This window comes from Chlamydotis macqueenii, chromosome 3, assembly GCF_036417535.1.
Source record: "Chlamydotis macqueenii isolate bChlMac1 chromosome 3, bChlMac1.mat, whole genome shotgun sequence".
In the NCBI taxonomy this organism is placed as follows: domain Eukaryota; kingdom Metazoa; phylum Chordata; class Aves; order Otidiformes; family Otididae; genus Chlamydotis; species Chlamydotis macqueenii.
The window spans coordinates 106,837,453-106,859,781 of NC_141558.1; the positions used below are offsets into that span (position 1 = coordinate 106,837,453).

General features: G+C 42.8%; 1 protein-coding gene across 5 annotated transcripts in view; it reads left to right on the forward strand.

Moving 5' to 3' along the window:
• Window positions 1-8,150, forward strand: part of SASH1 (SAM and SH3 domain containing 1) — a 124,368-nt gene extending 116,218 nt beyond the window's left edge. For all 5 annotated transcript variants that reach the window (XM_086744717.1, XM_086744718.1, XM_086744721.1 and 2 more), the window contains 3 exons: window positions 1,660-2,789; window positions 3,354-3,485; window positions 4,300-8,150. In XM_086744717.1, the coding sequence (XP_086600843.1) occupies window positions 1,660-2,789; window positions 3,354-3,485; window positions 4,300-4,560 (1,523 nt within the window). In that variant the 3' untranslated portion in view covers window positions 4,561-8,150. The remainder of the gene's footprint in view (window positions 1-1,659; window positions 2,790-3,353; window positions 3,486-4,299) is intronic.
• Window positions 8,151-22,329: the final 14,179 nt, after the last annotated feature.

Here is a 22,329-nt window from a genome sequence, read left to right on the forward strand (position 1 = left end):
TATTAGGGTTTGGTGGAAATGGTGATGCTTAGTTTGAGTTGAACTGTGAACCGTACAGCTTCTGAGAAAGGAGTTCCTGTATGCTTGCATTCATCCTTGCAGGCACACCTTGATTTTAGATAGCATAACCTTGCTGGCATACCAGTAAATGCAACCAACTTTTATTGAGGGGAATGTTTTCCTTATTTTTCTTTAAATGTAATCTCCATTTTCTTTGCGGATTTTCTGGATATTTTGTTTTCTAAACTCCTTGCGCAAAGAAAGAGGCAAGAGAAAGAGAGAAGCAAGCTGTTTCTCTTTTAGGTTAAGCAGATTCTTTCATTCATGTTAAGAACAAGCAGTGTATAATATTCAAAAGCCAAGCGTTGAGCTTTGTTCAAGATAGAACTTTGAAGGCAAGCAGTATGAGAAAAAAGCATCTATTGCTAACAAGTACACCAGACTAATTTAGTTACAATGAAGTTAGCAAAACTTTTCAGATTTCTAAAAGCAACTAGTCCTTTAATTGGCAGCTATTCATTGCCTATTATTACAGACTTTTGATACCATTTAGTCAAATCTGTTGGTTTGGGGGTTTTGGTTTTGTTTTTGGGGTTTTTTTTTCCCACATTGGAAAAAGAAATTTCAAGCTTTATCTATCTATCCTGATTTCAGAAAGCTTACTGTACCTGGGGGAAAGTATCCCTGTCACTCTGAAGACAATAACTGTTCAGGATGTGCTGTCATTTTGAGAAGTCATCTACTTTGGAACAAATTTACTTCTGTCTTGTTAAAAAGAATTTTTTTTAAAAAATCTATGCAGTATTTGAGAAATGGCCTTGGATTTCATACTAATGAATACTCTAATGAGCTCAGTCCCTTTGATCAGAATTTGATTTGATGGAATTCACTGTTTAAAACCAGTGGCACATACCTCATAAAAATATAAAATAAAGCTTACAAAGATGAATCGTATTGATTCATCTCATCTCAAGTGGTTATAGTAAAACAGCACATCTCCAAGAGCTTCCACTTCGATTAAACACTGTGACATGAGAATAACACTAAAATTATTTGCATTTGAAACTCCCTTTTGAAACACTTCTCCATCTCATAGTATAAGACCATTTTTCATAAAACTCTGCTGTCCCTAAAAGTAACTTTACAAAGGGACTGGTGTAAAACCAATCTTCCAACACTTTTTCACTCTTGTTTGCCATTGCAAATAGTTTGCTGCTCATTTAAAAGGTGAAATAACACTACTGGCACACTTTGTAATTAAAATGAATAAACAGGATCCTTTTATTAAAAAAAACAAACAAACAGGTAGGTCTGTGTGAGGTCACACCAGTTCATTTAATGGGTGTAGAGTATCAGTTCTAACTGTAGGATATTTCTACACTGAAAAAGGTCTGCATGAGCTAAACCTCCAATCTCTGCGAATTGGGAAGTAGGAAGGATATTAAGTATTTTAAATGTATTTTCCTTACATGGTCACGTTTACCAGTTCTTCATTAATAAAGCTGAAGCTCACTAATTCTTATGCTTAAAATGGCACTGAGTTCTTGTATGTTTAGAGTTAACAAAAAGAGAGTAAATGATTTTGTTTCAGAGGCATTTAGAAGTGATCCATTATTTACAGTGCAGATTTTTTTTAAATGGTGATTTATTTGCTTCTAGGTAAAACTCGAAGGACCTGTCTTCTGCCCTCAAAATCAGCAAGTGAGCATAGCTTTAAGGACTTCAGCAGAAACCAGCTATCAAATTATCCTACGCTTCCACTGACCAAGTCAATAGAAACTCTACAGCAAGGGGAAAAAGAAAGCCGGTTGAGTTGTGCACATCGAGCTCTGAAGAGCTCTGTCAAACCTCCAGCTGTTACGGGTCTAAAGAAGAACCGTAGAAGTTTACCAGTAGCAGTCTGTCGGAGCTATGAAACTCTGGATGGCCCCCAGGGTGTAGATACATGGCCAAGATCTCACTCGCTGGATGATCTCCAGGGAGAATCCAATACTAGCCTACAGGACGGTGGCAAGGAAGTAGGTTCTTTTCCTCAGGATATAGCAAAAAAGGCAACTGGCTCTGCCCTGCCACCTCAGTCTCATGGAGGCAGCTGTATGGTAGATGACTTGATGGCTAAGCAGGGTAAAGGAGCTGGTAGTTCTCAGAAGGGAAGAACTAAGGAATTGGACTGCCCTGTAATGGAGATTGCAGGTGGAAAGCCTGCTCCATTCCCCCTGAAAAACTGTGAAGCTCAGCCTGCCTTAGTGACGCATCTTGCAACAAGGATGCCTCCGGAAATACAAAGTAAAGGCTTTCATGACCCTGCGCGGGCTGATTATGCTCCAGTTCTCAAGGGAGGTCTAGAAGCTGAGCAAAAAGGCACAAATGAGGCAAGAATCCAACCAAAAAATCTTTCTCAGCCACCACCTGTCCCTGCCAAAAAATGCCGAGAACACCTTTCTAATGGATTATATCATCCTCCCATGACCGCAAGTGGGAACCACTCAAGTCCGGAAGCACCATGTTTGCCAGTAAAAAAGACCAGCATATCCACTCCCATTGATTGCCACGGAGTACCTGTCCATAGGACATCTTCTGAACAGGAGCCCAGTACCCCTCCTAGCCCACTGCCACCCTGGCTGTCGGAGCTCCCAGAGACTGCTAGTGTTCAGCAGCACGTGATAAAACTAGGTCCTGCTTCTGGGAGGAAAGTCTCTTGTAGCAGGGGAATGGATCTGGAAATGGTAATAGAAAACAAGTTGCAGTCTGAAGACATTGATCTTACTGAAGAACCGTACTCTGACAAGGTAAGTGGAGGAACATTGCTTCAACATGTTTATTTTACTAGCTTTCCAAGGGATAGTCTTTCATTTATTGTATCTGTTGTATTTTTGTTAGTAACCAGCCTAGATAAACCATAAATCATTGGGACATTAGGCATTCTTTAACTATGTTTGTCTTTACTATCAGGTCTTGCGCCTAAAGTAACTCTTGTGTTGTAGGAGGACTGAGAAATCCCAGACTTACTCTGAACTCTTTTCAGGCCACTAGTACCTTGGTGGCACTGGGCATGGAAATGTCTCTTTCTCTGCTAGTGTGGGGAACTAAAGCTGGAAAACGAAGTCATGGTTTGATTTTATGCTTGCAAGAAAATTTTAATTCATAGCGTAGTGGATATATTTTGGAGAAGGAAGGAGTCCTAAGGTCCAGTCCTTTCTTTAGAGATTGCTTTTTCAGTTTTCATGGAAATTTGAGGAAAGCTTTGTTCTTGCTCCCATCCTGCACTTCTCTTCATGTTTGCATTGATGCTTTGTACTGATACACACCTTTCATCTATCCTCTCTCCTTTGCATCTGTCTGGGAACATTCAGCATGGTCGCTGTGGCATTCCTGAGGCTTTGGTACAGAGGTATTCTGAAGACTTAGACCAGCCTGGAAAGGATGTTGCCACAAACATGGACCAGATCCGGGTAAAGCAGCTGAGGAAGCAGCATCGCATGGCAGTGAGTGTTTCTATAAACCAAATTTTCTGATTTACGAGCAGACTTTTAAAAAGGACTGACTACTGGTAAAGGGAGACACCTGTGAAGTCCTGTTACGGAAGTGTTTCCCTGTGTTCACCCAGCAGGTACAACGTAGTTAGGGAGGTACCTCCTCCTGACCCAAAGGAGGATAGTTAATAGTTGAAAGGAGAGCGCATAGCCCTCTCTCTTGACTGAGTAATAGTCTTGAAAATCTAAGAAGACTTCAAGCACTGGTAACGGAGACTTGCTCACTAAGGGTGGCATGTATTAAATGCTTCTCTATTGAAATCTGAAAGGTTTTGCACTAATTTTGATTTCTTAAACTATACTATTGTCCACTCCTCCTTAGCAAAAGCAGGAGGGGGAAACCATCAAAAACCTTCATGGCTTTTTAGAAGAGAACTTCATCTGTCTGAGGAGGTAATAGGCAAAATTGCTATTCTCTTGCATTACTGAGAAATTAAATGGATCACCCTGGAAAGTCTTGTCACTGGGTACTTTTTACTGATCTTAAATGAATTCAGAATGGTACATGATGGTTGCCTGAACAGCTGGATACTGCCCACAGCATCTCCATTGCCAAAATTGTTGCTGTTCCTCCTGTGCCAAGTGATCTTAGCCTTTCAACCCACACTGCTCTCATACTGGCAAATGTGATATCAGAGAAGCTGAAAGACCTTCTATGAAATTTTACCAGTTTGGAAATAAAAAAACCAAACAAAGACTTGCTGTAAAACAAGCAGTTGTGCTTAGCGTTAAGAGTTATTTTCTTTTTTTTTTCTTTACTGTCCAGATTCCAAGTGGAGGGCTCACTGAAATTTGCCGAAAACCTGTATCCCCAGGACTTATCACCTCTGTATCTGACTGGCTGATTTCCATTGGTCTACCGATGTATTCCAGCCTGCTCACAGAAGCAGGATTCAACACACTGAGCAAAGTGCCTTCTCTGTCACAAACTTGCCTTCAAGAAGCTGGCATCACAGAGGAAAGGCACATAAGCAAGCTCCTGGCAGCAGCAAGACTCTTCAAACATCTTGATCCAGAGGCAATTTAACATGCTCCATGGAGTGGCATTGCCTGGTCGAGAATCCACTGCTTCTTCCTGCACCGATATTGCTCCAATTACTTCACGTAACTAAAGGGATCAAGGAAGTGGCTCCCAAGGACAGGCAGATACCTTCTTCAAAGGATATGAAATGTTTCTATTGCTGTCTTTGGCAACTGAAGAAGAAGAGAAGCAACCACCAGGTAACAGAGATGTGGTACTTCCCTCCCGCCTCACTCCCTTGTAAAGTATTCTTATTTCACAAAGTGTACAGGGTTGGCCTGAGAATCAAGACAGCTTCACAGAATTAAGGGACCCTTGCACATTTTCCTCAAGTTTGTGAAAGTAATGCTAGTAACAGGGCCTCTTTCTAGGGAGAGCTCCTTACATTGGGGGTCTTCTATACATCTAGGTTCCAGGTACCTGGAGTCAGTCCTAAAGACCAGGTACAAGCCAAGGTGCAAATTCCAGTAGGAGCTGTTTGGCAAATGCCTTTTGTTTATTTTAGCAGTCTAGAGCTAAACACAAGCACCCCTGATCATCTTTGCTGTTGCTTGGTATAGGTCCCAATACGCCACAAAGCCTTTAGCTAGGCCAAAGTTAATGGACTGGAATTAGTTTTCAGTATGGTCCATCTCTGTCACTCCAATGCAACTAACCCGCGGAGAGTCAGAAAGCTTCTTTTTATTTGTACAGAGCTGAGGTCATTTTTATAACTGCTTTCTAGCAATCAGCTTTTTATTTGCCTTAAAATAAGCTTTTAAGCAGTTACCTAGCGTTCACTTACCTGTATTCATGTCTCCCAAGCCTTGTTTCAGCCTGTCGCCCTTAAGCTGCACTTAAGGTGATTTCCAGCTAAGTAGGTTCTATAAAATGCTTCATCAAAACACCTTCTGTGTTGTAGAGATGCTGTTACAAATGCAGGGTTATGCTAGGTTTCAGTTGTCAGGCTAACTCCTTGTTCACTACAGTCTGCATTTACTGTTGTTACTAAACTGTTCCAAGATATATTGCCTTGTATATATGTAACTGCTTTTCATTTTAATCATATTCTGTGTACTGTGTTATATTGTCAATCATTATGCTGCAGCTTTGACTTGGTATCCTGACCATAGCGATTCCAAACAGTGGGTTTCTGCAAGTGAAAATTCACTTGTGGGAGATAAAATACATAGAAAAAGCAAATTGTGTCCCATAGAAATCATCAGATCTAGTAATTCTATTGCATGGACAAAAAAAAAAATCCTATATAGTCTTTTGAATTACACTGTGATTTTACAACAGTTGATATCCCTCATGACTGTGTGTCAGTGTTACCTCTCACTGGAAGAGAGCATTGTTCTGGCATATGTAGTGAACCATTTTTCCATGATGTAATGATATTTTTCTGCCTAAATCCATGTAAAACATTCAGTTCGCATATGTGGCTAATGACAGATTTTATTTTTCTATATGGGTACACATTTTATATACCAAATACAGATGATCACGAATAGCACATAACTAGCTTTTTCTTTGGGGTCTATATATGGTGTGTACTTCAACTTCTAGCGCAAATGCTCCATGGAAGACAGAGCAAGCTTACTCTGGCAGGTAAAGGGAGGTGGTATAGAAACCTGGGCACAGGCCGGGAGGCGTGGCTATTTCCAATGTCAGTTCTGTATAAAACCAGAGAAGGCACTTCACTACTTGGTGCCTCAGTTACCCCAGCCTCATACAGAGCTAATGACACTTTTCCTGATAAAATGCTCTCAGATTGATGAATGACAAATTGTGGTTACTCCATGATTCCTTATGATATATGGTCCTTTCATGGTCATGTTTGAAGTCAGATGAACTATGCGTTCTACTACAGATGATAATTCATTTGGCTCCTAGTAGAATTGAGAGCCCTTAGGTTTACTTTCCTTGTTCTGTGTGTCACCACTGTCTATTGCACACCATCATGTGAAGGCAACTAATTCACTGATGTAACTTAAAATTGTTCTCAAGCAAAGCTTCTCCAGATCTGTTTCTGTAATGTTCTCCTTGGTGTGTAGATAATGAGTCTGTTCTAATACGACAGCATCAGGAAACATACAGCATAGGTGTTTTGCACAGCTGGTGAAAATCTTAAAAAAGAAAAAAAAAAAGTAAAAAAAAAATTGTCTTTTTAATAACGATGATTTGTCTGTTCTTCCTCTCTGAGGCTTACACGGTGACTATCAGTAAGCAGGAGATGGAAAGAGTATTGAGACTTCCTGGGACTGCTGGCAGGGGCCAGAACTGAGTAGAAGTAAGTAAGTAGACAGCAGCTATATTGGAGCAAGGGAAAAGGCCAAGCTGGCTACATGCAATAAAAAAGGAAACAAATTTCCTCGTGTTGCAGGGAAGGCAAGTCACATATTAAAGCTCTCCCATGTTAATTACTTTCCCCTCTCTTAATAACAGGAGGAGAATTATGGGAATAAGCTGAACCTGTGTGTCCAAACACTCTTTGTTAAATCCATACTTTTCAAATGATTATGTAGCCCAGGGTAACCAAATCACACCCATCAGGACTAGAGTGAGCAGTTTGAGATTTGTGAGTTTTAATAGTTGCTTTGTTTCTCTTTTTAAGACTGTGCTCTGTGGTCTTACTTGAATTACAATTTTAGTTTATATTTTAATCTGAAAAAGCCTTAAGCTTCTCAGTGTTTGAACTTCCCTGCTGTGGATTCAGTGACCTGTGGTGTTCCCTGAGCAGGTGAGGCGATGCGGTATGAGAGCCATAACCTCTTAACATTTTCTTGCAACCATTGAGTGCTCTAAGCAAAAGCTGGCTCATTAACTCTTGGGAAGCGTGAAAGAAACCTGCTGCTGGAATCCTGATCTGCTCTGCTCGGGTAACGATGTTAAGCGTGTATCCATTGTACTGTCGTTACAACTCTTACTGTTGTAACAGCTATTTAACAGTAGAAGCAGCAAGCCCAAAATATTACCGACTGCCATCATAACTGTAAGCTTCGATCAGTAACCCTCTGTTACTGTCCAGGTGGCGGTGGTGCCCGTAGTTCCCTGTGCTCTCGTAAGAACCTGGCTTTAAACGCAAACTCGGAGCATGATCAGAAGCATTAAACATTGCGTTATTCAAACAGGTCATCATCTCTAAGAGCAGCAATACTGGTCGATTCACCAAGTCACAGCTGTGCAGTTGTACTGTATTATTTTTAGAATAAATAATACTTTTGGTCCAAGATACTTTTATCTTTAATTGACACCCTCTGGGGAATCAAAACTGTCAAGCAAGTTATGTAACAACTAACAAAGTTGCACTTTCTGTATATGAAATCAATATTTAAATAACTTATTTTTCTCCATTTGCTGTTCTTAAATGATGTAAGTAGCTGTAATATACCAGTACTCAATATGTCCTGCAGTTTGCTTCAACCCAAGAAAGCTGTGTATTGTAAAGAAAAAAAAAGAAAAAACAAAATATGAATGTGTAAAGATTATTGTGCTGTTTCATTTAGCAAAAAAAATGGTTGACGAAAGGGTTTTCCTGTGTATCAAAACTTGTCTATAATTATATGTCATACTGTTCATAGATAAAAAGTAAATAAATTTCTTTGGTCTCTCTCTTTTTTTGGTTGTTTTTATTTTAGCTGACGGATCGTCTGTTTACTGATTTGGTAGCAGTGTCCAGCTGTTTAATTTCTTTGCTTGTATTCCCAGCTCCCTTCCTTCAGCTTACCAAGCCTGCAGTTCTCACCTTATAAGCACTGTCAACACATATCTACAGCAGGAGAAAAAGGTTTAAAGAAAAAAAAAAGAGAGATATTAAAGGGCCCTGGCTACTAGAAGTAGCCCTCAAAACGTGATTGCATGGGATGTGAATCACATCACTGTCCAGACTTTGTCTCTTATATTCACTGAATGTCCAGCTGCTGGACTCAGATGTGTGCTCCCCACGGGAGCTTTTCCACTTTGCAATGGAATAATTGAAAACTGGTGGAACCAGAGAAAGAGAGTATGAGTATAATGCTCTGGAGGTGTAGTTAACAGCTCCTGGTTGCAAGAAAGGATTTCAAACCTTGTTTTCAAGTGCAGCTCTGCTTCATTGGGCTGGCAAGGTGCCTCATTCTGGAGAAGGGCGGCTGTGACTCCGAACAGTCAGGTCATCTCTGCAGGCTGTAGTAAGATGCCATGTCTAGGTTTTAGGGCAAAGGAGCTTTAGGACATGACTCTTGGCACTTCCTTCTAGCTCACTTGAGTGACTTCTGGCTTAGTGTGTTGCATTTGTTGGTTTAGTTTAATTTGCTGTTTAATTAATGGGCATGCTTAGCTACCTAGCAGAGTGCCGGCAGGTCCGCGTGGTAACAGCGCAGCATAGCTAGAAGTTAATCCTTTGTGGATTTCGCCCTCAGTAACAAGGGTGGATTGCCTGCATTAGTAGTCATTAACCAGAAGCTTCTCTCCGGAAATGACATAAAGAGAAAACAAACCAAAAAATCTATCATTTGGGTTGGATCCAGACAGCTGAATGGTCGGTTCCCCTCAGGCAACGCTCCCATCAGAACTGTGCAACGTGGCAAACAATCCGTGGGAATGAGGTAGCGTATCAGATGTGAACTTTTGATTTTTCTCCTCTATTAATATCTCTCGGTTCAGCTGAGGACCAGGCCGCCGCGGTGCTGGCGCACCAGAGGGCACTGCTCTGCTGGCGAGGGGCGAGCCTCTGGCCAGCCCCTGGGGACTGCAGCTGGCAGAGACACAGCCTGTTTCCAAGAGTCTCTCAAGTAACAAAACAGAAATAAAAACAAAACAAACACTGCACAACATAAAAAGCCAGAGCGCTTGCCATTTCTGCAGCTGGAAGGAGCATTGCTTCCCTTCCAAGGCTGCTGCAGTCCAGGATCGCTTTGGGAGCAGCTGAATCACAAAGCCCCTGCCTATTGCTCTCAGCTTTTTGCTGGCGTGTTTGATCCAAATGTGTGCTAACCATCGTAGCCCCTGCCAAAACCAAGCACCACCACCCCCCAACACATAACATACCTGTCCATATTTTAGAAGTTTTCTCTCCACAGGGAAAGGTTTGCACCAGAAAAAGAGACATGGGAGAAACACGTTAAAATTCTTGCTACTAATACTTACAAAAAAGAAACTTTATGCTTGAGCAGAAGGTTCACATGTAAGCCCGTGGAGACTTAAAAGCTATGAATGTAATGTTACATACGGCACCAGAGCTACCTCGTGAGGCTACTAAAGGTTAATAATTTAACATTCAGGAAGTAATATAAAGCAAAAGTTTTATTAGCTCTTAAGCTTGCCCTTTTGCAGGCACTGCAGTCTTTCATTACATGAATGGACATAATTATGTTTTTCCTTCAATTCTGCAACACAGTTCATTTATGCTCAACTTATGCCTGGGTGACGGTGCTTACAGATGGTAAGTGTACTTTTTAAAAGTATGTTAAAAACTTTTCAGGACATTTTGGGAACTAGTATGCTTCCAAAAAAGAGTCAAAGCCATAGGTCGTATTTCAAGGGAGAAATAAGCCTAAGTTGCTTAGGCTGCTGTGGTTGGAGTTTGTAAAATCTCTAGGTGCCTAAGGTCAAACAGAAAGATACCTGGTGGGATTAGTTTCTTCAAAGACTAGACAGGTTTGAGTAGGAGAGAAAGGTGGGTTGGGATTACAATTTTGCACTTCAAACAGCTTTGTTGTTTATTGAATCCAGCCTTTTAACTTCACCATCTCTGAGACGAGCCCTGCATAGGCTTAGAGGTTCTAGACTTGGCTCTTCCAAGGCAGCTCCCATCCCAGGTAGGCAGAGCGCTTTGCGTCCCTGACAAGTTCAACGTTCATTACGTTCAACTTTCATTCCTGAAAGTCCTACAAGTTGTATTTCTCCATTTAACCACAAAGTGCATATACAGCTGTGCAAGTTTATGAAAACAAGACTTCTATTTATGTCTATAAATCCTGCCTTAAGGGGACACACTTGAGAATTTGACTCTGAATCTGCTACTATTTCTTTTGCTCCTTGGCTCCACTGACTCTATAATACTGAGTATATATTCACCAGGTACTAAAAATGGAAGTTAGAATTTTTTTATGTTTTACTGAAGCATGGGTATGCTGTTACCTAACACTAGCATTCACTTTTAAAGTTCTGATGTTGAGTGGCTCATCTGCAGTTAGCCAAACAAAAACGCCACCACCACTTCTCTGCCTCGGAGCGTGAAACTGGATTGCCTCTCTTGCAAGTTCAGTGTTGATGAAAAACAAAATGCAATGCACCTCAACCATGCAGTGAGCCATTTCTGTACAGTACTAGCAGTGTTACAAGAAGCTGTCTTTCACTCTGCTCTCCATACACCAGAGTCCTCACTGGAACTAGCTTGGTACTGAGAGCCGAGGTTAGTTCAGCTTCCAGGTCTATTCAGGTCTTAGCAATTCTACAAAGACAAAAAAAAAAGAAAAGAATTGGCAATATCGTGGATCACCTACTACGCTTGGAGGTGTGAGTGGTTTTATAGGTTACAGTGGCTATCTGAAAGCAAGATTAGTGATGCTGCCCAGCACGCTAAAACTATAGGCAAACACTGTGTATCTTTTTCTTTTCTTTTAGCAGCAAGGAATTACCTGCCACCCACAGGAGCTGCTGCATGAGGAAGACCGTATTTGCTGATAGTGACAAGCAGGACTGCTCTCCTCCTGCCTCCCACCGCGATGCCTGCACACCACTTCAGGTCAGCTGCTGTCACAGAGCGGCACAGGCTGCACTGGCTTATGACTATCAAAATACGAGCATCATAGAAGACGTTTTGGATCTGGAGCAGTACCCTTTCTGAGGAGCAGAATGGTTTACATTAATTCAATTATACAAATAAGCACTTACGTGCTTAATAAAGTCATCTAGTGAGATGAGAGGCACTCTTAATTCATTAAGCCTCTTCCCTTTGAGAGATACTTTTTTCATCCCCCAAGGGCTGGCTTGAGAACATGCCTTGGGACCAATTGCTGCCTTCTCAGTTTTCTCCTCCACAACCTGATGACAAAGTGGGAGAGGGTTTCAGGCTGCTTTCTAATATATGTGCGAGTATGAGTCAAAAATTTGCCTTTTGGCACATAGTGAAACCTCTGGAAGGCGCAGGCAAAGCTTCCCAGCTGTAGATGTTTCCTGCCCGGGAACACATAAACACATTTGTCCATGCTTGCCTACGTAGACAGTAGGCCAAGATTCAGCCTCACTCCATGTATCTCTCCAAGCTGCATCCTACTGTCGTGTTAGTTGTTCAGCCTGTCAGAAGACCAAAGCCAAGGTTTTGTCAAGTTCTGGTCTCCAGCTCATCGTTTGGTGGTGAGTTAGGTGTGTGCACAAACAAAAATGGCTCTGTGATCCCTCGTGCAAGCAGCACCAGAGGTGTAAAGCGTCACGGGGAAGATGGAACTAACACAACAATGATTTGGTGAATACCTCGTCAGGGCTTCACAAAAATCCTGCATTCAAATGGGAAACAGAGGTGAGAAAACAAACTAACCAGTCAGAGGCCCTCCGAGCTGGTAACTATTTCTGCTCATTTTTCCAGGTGTATGTACTTCGCTGGTGTGAAGTTCTGTGAAGTCTAGATGCTATTTGGAGAACAGAAATTCAGTTCAATCAGGTTAGAGAGGCATCCAGGGCAGGTGTAATGTTGCTTTTACCAGGAGCGTTGCGTCCTGAGGCATGAACAATGAGAGGCCCGGGAGAGCAGGAAGATACGGTGAATAACAGCAAGATCCCGCAGATGCCATCTTCTTGATGTAAGTGAAGGAAATCTAGATAAATCCTATTGAGAGCAAACTGCAAAGATCTGTCAGGTTGCACCCCGAGGCTTGTGCAAGGTTTTCACGGTGCCAGAGTAGGAGACTTGATTTCTGTCATTTGTTTTCTGTTATTTCCAATATCATCCCCAATAGCATTCCTTACCTCTATTCAATCCTGCCTGTGCTGTGGGAATAACATTTATGGGCTGCGCTTCTCTTCTTCCTGTCAAGATGTGCCTGAGCCGCCGGAGCACAGCAGTCCCTCTGAGCAGCCGAGGTGAAAAACCAGCTCCGGAGGATCCCTGGCACGGGTTTGCTCTGGCTGCATTAGGGGCACAGGAGGAAGGAAAATGGATCAACCAGGGCATGGAACTGCTGAGGTGGTAGTGACGATTACTGGAAGGGCGAGGAGGGAAAAAAAGGAAGGGCCGGATGAAGAAATTTAGTGGAAAGTTGATGAATGTCATAAAAAATAAAAGCAGCATTTCGACGTGCTGGGACATAAAAGTCTCACAGTCTCAGATGTAGCTCTGGTGTGTATTAGACAAGTCTGTGCTGCATATTTAGTAAGTTAGTTTAAGAAGATGTTTTTCAAAGAGAAGCTACCTAAAAGTATATAAAGAATTGAAGGAAAAGAAGAAAGTTCTCATTTATTTCCAAACACGTGTGGGCTCTACTCGCTGTTTTCTGCCACAACAGGCATCTCGTGGCTCAGGACAAGCACTGTGGGAGGAGACATCACGCTCTCAGCGTGGACCACTGTTCTCTATTTCCATGTTCTTCTGAGCAGGCTGTCGCTAACTCTGAATCACAGTAGCGCCTGATTCAACCTTTCTCACACATAGCAGTGGGAACATAAAATAGATTGTTAGTTTTCCCAGACATACTGTTTCTGCTTACTTGCTGGGCTTATAAAGAAAGTAGCAGCTACAAGGTTTGTCATCACCGTTGCATTAACTGCCTCTAAAACCCAAGGGCTTTTTAAAAACCAACCAAATAACATCCAAACACCGAGAGCACACAAATCAGCAACCCCACACTTGTTGCTAATGAGCCAATTCGCCAAAAACCAGTGTGAGCATCTCTAAACTACATTCACATAGAAATTCTGCCACTTGGTGCCCGTTATCTGTATCCCATACAAACCTACAGTTTGCTTCCAGCTCTTCAATCCAAAGTGGAATACAAACAGTAATTATTGCTGGTACAAGGCTCTGAAAATATAAACTTTTCTGCAAGTGATGCTGCTTTCACCTCTGTTGCAGAAGGGTCAAACATTTGACAAAAGGCCATCTTTTGCCTCTATCAATCCATACTTTTAAAATCACAAAGCTTCAAAACAAATATATGAACAAAATGATGAAGAAAACTTGGGAAAGGTTATTTAATATTAGCAAAAATACTGATTCACTGCCTTCCCTTCACTTTGTTGCTTACTGACTTGTTGCCCTTTTTCACAGAGGATTTGTCCTACCTCTCGTCAGGTAACCTGGCTGGACTACAGCTCTCCCTGCCTGTGCAGCCCTGAGCTGGGACACAGCGGTGTGATGATGAGGAGCACTTCAGCTGTCACTGTGTCATGCAATGCACAGCTGGTGCCAAACCCCCTGACCTCCCTTCTGGTGCCCCTAAATCCATATCTCACCCAGGTCCCCGTTCTGGAGGGAAGCACCACCACTCTCACCCACCCCAACTCTGCTGAAGGCTTTGGTGACCTGGACAGGTGGGATAGGTGAACACCTAGGCTGTCAGCTGCCAAATCTGACCTTCTGTGGGTCTGACAATCCCAGAAGTGGCCCTGGAGATTGAATAAGCAGAAGAGGCGCAGACAGATGCATGACACACAGCTACGATCTGGAGAGAAGGTCAAACAGAACGGAGAGGATTCAAGGAGTTCTGTGCAACTTTTTTCTTCAACACCAGAAATGGGTTTACAGCACTCCAAGAGCAAGAAAAATCCCAAAAGAGTAGACACCAAAACGCACATTTTTACCTCCCAAGTCTTCTAAAACCGTAAGTGTAAGAGACTGTCATCGCTGAAACTGCCAGCGGCCTTTAAAGACCAAAAATTCTTTCCCATTGCTGAAAGGCACTGCCATTTCCACACGCACCTCACAAGTCTGTCTTGTTCTGGCATTGTCTCATGCTGGCCAGCAGTATAATGAAACACCAAGTGATTCACGTGGATAATGTTTGTAGTCCAAAGTTGCATTTAGAATATATAACTGAAGCCCCCGTGGATTTGTATACAGAGAAGTCTCTTCACAGGATGGTTTTACTGGCCAAGTACTGGGTTGCCATCTACTGGAGAGTAAAGAAATAAAAGCCAATAAGCAGACTTGCGTAGTAAGGGAACGCTGTTGCCTGTGCATTTTTGACTTTAACTTTCCCTGCTTCTGTACAATTAATCCAAGTCTGTGATGGCCTACAAAATTGTTTCTCTGTTATGGTAAACAACTGGTCTTTACTACCTTCAAAGTTAGACCACATAAATATCACTGTTAGTGTGAGGAATTTAATTTTTTTTTTTAAAAATGCTTCTTCAAAATGAGCACATACAGTCCATTTAGAGCTGGAATTCTCAGATAAGCAGCCAGGAAAAAAAAATGTTGCTCAGGATTAAAGCTTTCTTAGTCCTGAACTTCTGTATTTATGTGACCTTTGCGGTCTAACAGTTGTAAGAATGGCTACTGGATAGCTCAATTACTATTGAGAGATAAAACTACTACCAGCAGAATTTATGCCAAAGGCAAATTGAAATGAAATATCTAAAGCTTTCTCCCTCTATGCATCTCCTTTTGCCTGTGTAATAACTCTGTATTTAAGCCTATTACTAGACAGTAATCTCTTGCTACCTTCTGAATTAAAAAAAAAAAAAGGCCATAAAGTCAAATGTTCTTAGAAGACAGGAAGTAGAAGAATTATAATTGGTGGTACATCCTGAGCTCACCCTGCCACGCGGTCTACAACTGCCTTGGATGAGCCAAATGTGTTTTCCTGCAGGATGTTCCTCTCAGTCAGTGCAGAACCTGACTCTGCATTAAGAGATTGTCCAGCTAGCAGATTTAAAATAAGGGGGGCGAAAAAAACATCTATAGGACTGTGGACTACATTACTGAGGAATTTGGGGGCAGATATCAAATGAGTCAGATATGTACAGTGACAGAAAAAATGGCTGTGTCAGTTGAGGCTGGTTTGAGTAATGCTGAAACACAGAAAATATGAAAAAAATAACTAGATACTTTGTTTAATAAGACATACAAATATTATCGAAAGGTTGGCTGTGTTTCAAGAAGAACTACAGAAGCTGCTACAGCGCTTCTGAGACCTCCTGCCCACCTGCATCCCTGCTTCCTCCCCACCTTTCCTTACGTCTGTTCCATGCCAGTACTGTATTTTCACTCCCTGTTTTCTCCTCATCACCTCTCCTTCCTCACCTTGTCGCTAGGCCATCTTGTTGGGCTGCTTGTTCCAGCCCATTCCTCTCTGCTGAATACCACGGCCACGACTATTACATTCAAGACAACTTACCGCTGCCGAAGCTCAACTGGTGCAGCAGGAGACAGGCATTTGGGGGAATGTCCCGCTCAGATCCTGCAGCGTTATGGCAAATCTACTGAACAGATTTGCAGGGGGCACAGTGGCTGCAGCCAGCATTAAGACTCACTTTGTGCTGGACCATTTTCAGGGCAAAAAAAAAAAAAAAAAAAAATCTAATCACTTAACTGTTACATTTTAGCAAGAAAACAAAAACCACAGAAGTTACCTGAAACCCAGACTTTGACAACATCCGTGATCCTAAAGCAATGAAGCAATGAGTGCTCAATAAGAAAAGAGGAGTAAGTACAGTTGAGGGGTTGTTGTTGTTGTTATCATTATTATATAATTTCTCTTCATTATTTTTGTTACATAGTTAAATGATTTTTCTTTGGGGAGAAAATAAATGTCTGCAGCATAACCAGGGGAGCCCAGTTTCCTGGGGCTGGATACAAATACTTATTAGAATAGTGTTTGTCACATTAATTTGGAGGTTTTCCTTTTCAAAATAAAGTAAATTTCTGCTAATCTTCTTCCCTTGAAAACAAACCACATTGGGTTTATTCTTTGCCTCTCACACAGGGCATGCTGTATCTCTCTGAAGAAAATCTACCACATCATCTGACTTTGACCGTATTCCACTTTGTCACAACCCTTAAGACAGAGGCAAATCTCAGTGCTAAGCCATGTGTGAAAAAAATCACTTTGCTATCGGTACGCATATCCTCCAGGCGCCAAGTCAGGACATCAGTCTATTGGTTCCATTTGCTGCACAGCACTTTGGATATTTTTCTGTTTTCATGAGAATATATTTTTCTGTTTTCATGAGAATATATTTCTTGAAAACAAAGAGCAGAAGCCAATCAGGATGGGGAGCTGGGAAAATTTCCAAGCAGAGCTCTGAGAGACGGTGTGCAAGAGACAGAAACAACAGTATATTTCTTTTGTCCAATACATTTCCTGTGTTGCTCAAAAGAAAAAAAGCTCTGTGATTTGCTGCCATTCAACAATATTTTGTGCATCTCTATGCCATGCCCTTTTATTTGCATCCTGTAGCTCTTACAAGAACCGACACCACATGTTAACCAGCTGTGCACCCCTGCGGTCCCACTGCTCCCAAATGGGTGTCCAGGCCAGGGATGTGCCACAGCTGGCTGCTCCCCGCTGCCCATCGCGTTCGTGGCTCAGCTGGAGCCCACTCATCCGCCAGTTTTGACATATAGATGCAAAACTGGGGAAAATCCCATGTCTTCTTGATTACTTTCCTGTCCTCTGATCTAGAAATCTGGGCTTAACAGCAAATCATCACCATCTTGATTTTGCATCTTGCCGCCAGTGGCTACTCTATATTTGTCTGAAAATGAGCGCTCATGTTCCCGTTGCCTCATCCTGAGTCAGGGAATACCTCCATCTGTGGTATAGATGGCAAAGCAATTATCCTGCAGAGCCAGCTGTCTTCTCCTAGAAGCTGAAGCCTTTTGGAGAGGGAGTGGGAGAATGAAAAGTTTATGAGAAAAGTTTTGCAAAACCTTTTAATTATCTTATTCAGAGACTACAGCCAACCTTACAGGTTATTTATTTTACCTTTTGTTGCTTTCTCTTTACACCAAGAAAACACAGTCAGTGACATTCTGCAATACATTTCCGTGGGTTGCCCTGAACTAAGGTACTTACTTCTGCCCATCTTGGTTCATCAAAATGATAAACCAACCTACTGCTGGCCCTGGTGCCATAATGAAGTCTAGCATATAGCTCGGTATAATCACCCAAGCACGGGTTTGTGTACTGACCAATTTACTGTGAATGAAGGACAGTTTGCTTGTGGTCTTCACAACACAGTGAACCACCGATGCTAAATCAGCAAGAGGAAAGAATTGTTCATGACTGTGTAGTTAAATTGTGGCGTTCCTTAGAGCGAGCTGCTTCAGAGGCTGCGAGAATTAAGGGATGAGCGAGATTGTGGAAGATAGCTTTATTTATGGCTGCTAAAAATGTGATGGTGTGAATGTAGGCTTTACATCAGGACACAAACCACAGATAGCTGGGAGAAAGGTCTCATACTCTTTCCACAAATATAGTTTAGGATGCATCTGAAGGAAAGATACCGGGATGAATAAACCCTTAGTCTGATGTAATGCAACTCTTCCTATGCTAATGCATTTGGGAGACTTACTGGCAGACTGGAAGGTACAGCTTGTGCTTTCCTCCTTGTATCGCGTTTTTTCCGTAGTCTGAACTAGTGGTAACAACGTGGATTTAGCCACAGTGGCCACATATGAGATCACTTTTATTCTGTCTGAGAGCAATCTGCAGCACCTCATGCCCCAATTTAATTGCCCAGAAGCCTGTGAAAATTCAAACTAAAGAGGAAAGGGCCTTCCCATTAAAAAACTGAGTAGCTGGCTGCTGTGTTACTCCATAGGACTTCTCAAACTTCAACTGCTGCCAACAGCAGCAGCACAGCAATGATCTCTCCTGCCTGACGTTTCATTTTTGTATGCAATTTATGGAGTTCAGCATTAATACATGGCCTTAAGCAGATGCTGCTTCTCTCCTTCCACGTGGTAACAAAGCTTGTGAGAAAGCCAGGAGTATCTGATGGGAAAGGAAGGAAGCAGAACCGTTTTCATCGCGAGGGTCACCACGGGGAGGCTTTGGTTAATGAAGCAGCTGTGCAGTGGGTGACACAAATGCGGCTTGGATGCTGCCATTTTTTCCTTCCAGCTTTCCACTAATGCCTCGCAAAGCGGGAAGCAGAGAAGCCATCCATCCCATTTACTCCAGGCAAATTCCAGACATCTACTTGCTCACTGTTATTCCAGTTACTGATTTTTCAAGGTCGAAGTGACCACGCAAACCAGAGAAGCAACCACGGCAGCAACCACTAGACCCGCAGTGTCTCCCTCTGGGAGGAGGTTGCCAAGGCCGGGGGGAGCCAGGCAGAGCATCCCCGGCACCGGAAGCCACCCCGCAGTCCTTGCTGATCCGCGATCCAGCCCTCCCGGCACACGCTCCTCCAGGCTCCGCTTTACTACCATTTCCGACAAATAAACAGCTCTTTGCAACCCATAAAGCCCGTGTTCACCATCCATGGCCCATGCGTTCAAGTCTGCTCCCGGACGTTTTTTTTTCTACAGGAAAGTGGCTAAAAATCCTCCCCGTCGGTGCCATGTTTTTCCAGGAATAGGGCCCGTTGTGATTAAGTATCTGCAAATGAGGGAGCTTTCCAAGCTTGAGCAATCCATCTGGCAGCAGCACGCAAAGCTATAAGATTTGTTTCTGCGGGACGGCCCGAGAGCTGATTCAATTGCATTAGTCACTGAGCAGCACTGATCTTGGACTCCAAAGCGCTGGCTGGCCAGCAAGCCAGCAAGTCTCATGGTTATTTTAACTTTGTTTGTTTGACCTTTTCAGTGGTCCAGACCCCTCGAGGAGCTGAAGAATGCTTCGTTCCCCCGCTGGCGCTTCTGAAACGCAGAGCGACTAGGGCCAAGCGTTAGGCTAAGTATCAGGATGCACAAGCTGAGTAATGGTTCATCTTCACAGGGGAAAAGTCTGCCTCTTACTGACTGGCTTTAAAGAAATCAGTTTTTAAATACTGACTGAATTCAGTGGGAAAGAAGGAAATGGGGCTGGCTGCTGCTTATTGCTCTGAGGATCATTAAACATTTATTTCTTTTATTTATTAGCTGTGAGACTTCTTTATAGACAAATAAATCAGTAAATCTGTAGAACAGAACCAAAACCCGACATTTAGACCCAGATTCACGTTTTCCCAGAGTTTGTGGGTGTTCGACTCACGTTATGCACTGATTCAAGCAGGCTAAAAACAAAGAAGTTCAGAAAGTTATGTCCTAATAGATAGTTTTCAAAGTCCAGGAGGGCTCTTCGAAGTAGATAATTTAAAGATATATATTGTGTGTCTAATACTGTTACTTGCTGCAATTCCTATTACTGTAGACAAAGCGTTGCATAAGTTTAAGTAGGTCTCCAAATCATATTTCTAAAAAGCTGTTTACTGCCAGACCATTATTTTTTTAACCTCTTGAGCCAAATTCTCGCAAACTGCACAGCATCTGGGGAGGAAATTATTGCTCAAATTGCCAGTGTCAGGACAGACGCCAAACAAACTCTGTTCTGTAGCAGTGATATCTTGCTTTTGGCAGTTTGAACTACACACTTGCGTCTTGAAGCCCTGCACCCTTCAGCTTTCAGGAGGAAAGCACTTGTCAAAGCTAAGCTGACGCAGGAATTGGTACATGAGGAACCGTGATCACAACTGCCTTCAACTCCTGTCATCAGCTGGATTATGCCCGTATGGCAGGTTCAGAAAGAAGAGAAAAGCTAGAAGGAATTTTTCACTAAATATTCTGTAAAACTGTGATACTAACAGATGAGTCATACAGAAATAAGGATGAAACATAAAATTTATTATATGATACCTGCTGTCATGGACTCCATAGCCTATCAAATTTGAAAGGCCTCCAGAAAACCCATAAACTCAATAGCCCAAAACAGTTGAATCATAACATGCTACCACAAGAATCAGATCTCTGTTTTCATAATCTTTGTCCCATAAGTTCTTTCTAAAAGATCCCCCAACACTGAGTTTTGAGGGTGACAAAGATGCTCTAAATGTGCTAACGGATTATCTAGGCTCACTCCAACACAGAGCTCACAGCTTGATGCTCCCAAAGTCAGAACAGTTACCCCTCAGGGCAGGGCTGCTTTTAGTTGGAAATACTTTACTGTTTGAAACTTCCTGATTAACACTTTGTGGGAGTCTGTAGATAGCTGAGGAGGAAGCCATCTCTGTCCAGATAAAAGATGTTGGTGGATTTGCTGTCAGGAGGCACGCAGTTCCCAGAGCAGCATTACCAGCAATGCCCATGAGTGGAAGGAGACTGTGAAAACGATGCCTCTGGTAACACAGGGAGTCAGAGGGACGAGCTGCCACGTGCAGACGCAGGCTCTGACAGCAGAGTTAGGACTCCAGTAGATTATCCAGTGAAATTTTCAACAGGAAGAAAGATAACATTTAAATTCCTCCAGATTTATTTTTGCTCTACCAGGGAGTCAGGGTAAGCAGCTGTGTTTTCAAAACTCACTTTTATGGTGTGAAATTGCTTTACGGTCTAAGGGGAGGGGAGGGAGTTGAGGTTTGGTTTTAGCAGAAAGTTAACATTTCAGATTAAACTGCTTTTAGCTAACTAAAACATGATAACCTTTCTTCCCGTCCCGCCACATAAACACACACGGTATGGCTTCGTCCCAGCTTCTGAGGTTAAGAGCTTCAACTCCAGCTCTATTTTGAAAAGCAACCCTGTAAAAAAAAAATCACATCTGTATTTATTAGGTCTCAATCATTCAAACCTCAGGTATGCTCATGTAAAACCTTAAAAAAAAAAAATGTTTTTTCTAGCTGCCAGTGCTTAAACTGCACCTGGCTCACAAATCATCTCTCATAGACTTCAGCTGCACCTTTGCTGTGCCTGCGAGGCATCTCGCTGGGCTGGGATGGTGGAGGAGGTGGTCGGTGCCAGGAAGAACACAGCTTGTCTTTCACAGCCCTAAGGGGGTGTGTGGGGCTGGCAGCCATATAAAACATATTTTTTTACTTATAAGCTGAACACATTTAATCCGCTAGTAGGCTGAAGCGTTCCAGAAATCACCTGAGGTTGTGCTTAATGCCCCAAAAGCAGAGGTGAGAGGTGCTGCATATTCATCAAGTAGTTAATGGAGAAGGTCACTATTCCCCCTTTACTGAGGTGGGCCAGCTTCCTCACAATATTTCTGGCTTTCTCTCCAGCACACTTCTCAGGAAGGACAGCACAGTTACGTTACATGAACCCCAAAATCCTACCGGAGGGAAGAAGTGCTCCGCATGGGTAATTTAAGTGACTTTTTTTTTTTTTTTAATGTGGTTTCATAAACTTAAAATTGGAAGTCATCTCAGCAGACAAATTCCTCATAACTTTCTAGAGCACCAGGAAAACGGAGGGCAGTACAGCTCCGGGGGAACTCCTGAGCCCGTGGCTGTGGGGAGGATGTGCTGTCGATGGAGCTGCCAACCCAGCCCCAGACACCACCAACCACCAGGCATATCTGCAGGAAACGCTCGGGTTGTGCAGCAGGAGAGGTTGGGGCTGGAGAGATACCAAAACATCCACGGAGGCCAAGCTTGTGCTGGAAAAAGAGGCAGAAGCACGGAGCAGCAAGGGTAGAGAGTGAAGCAAGCCCCAGGTGCCAAGCAGAGAGGCACCTGTCGCTAGGCTGGGCACAGCTTAAAAAAAAAAGGGGGGAGGATGGCTTATGTGATAATTGCTAATTGGTTCCTGCTTGCAGGGAACTTGGAGGCTCTGTCAGAAGTAGGATGGGATCCCTGAGCTGGTTTTGTCAAGGTAAGCTCTGCACCAGTGTTCAAACCTGCGGTCCGGCCTAGTGCAGAGGCTCTGCTGTAGGGGGGGGGGGG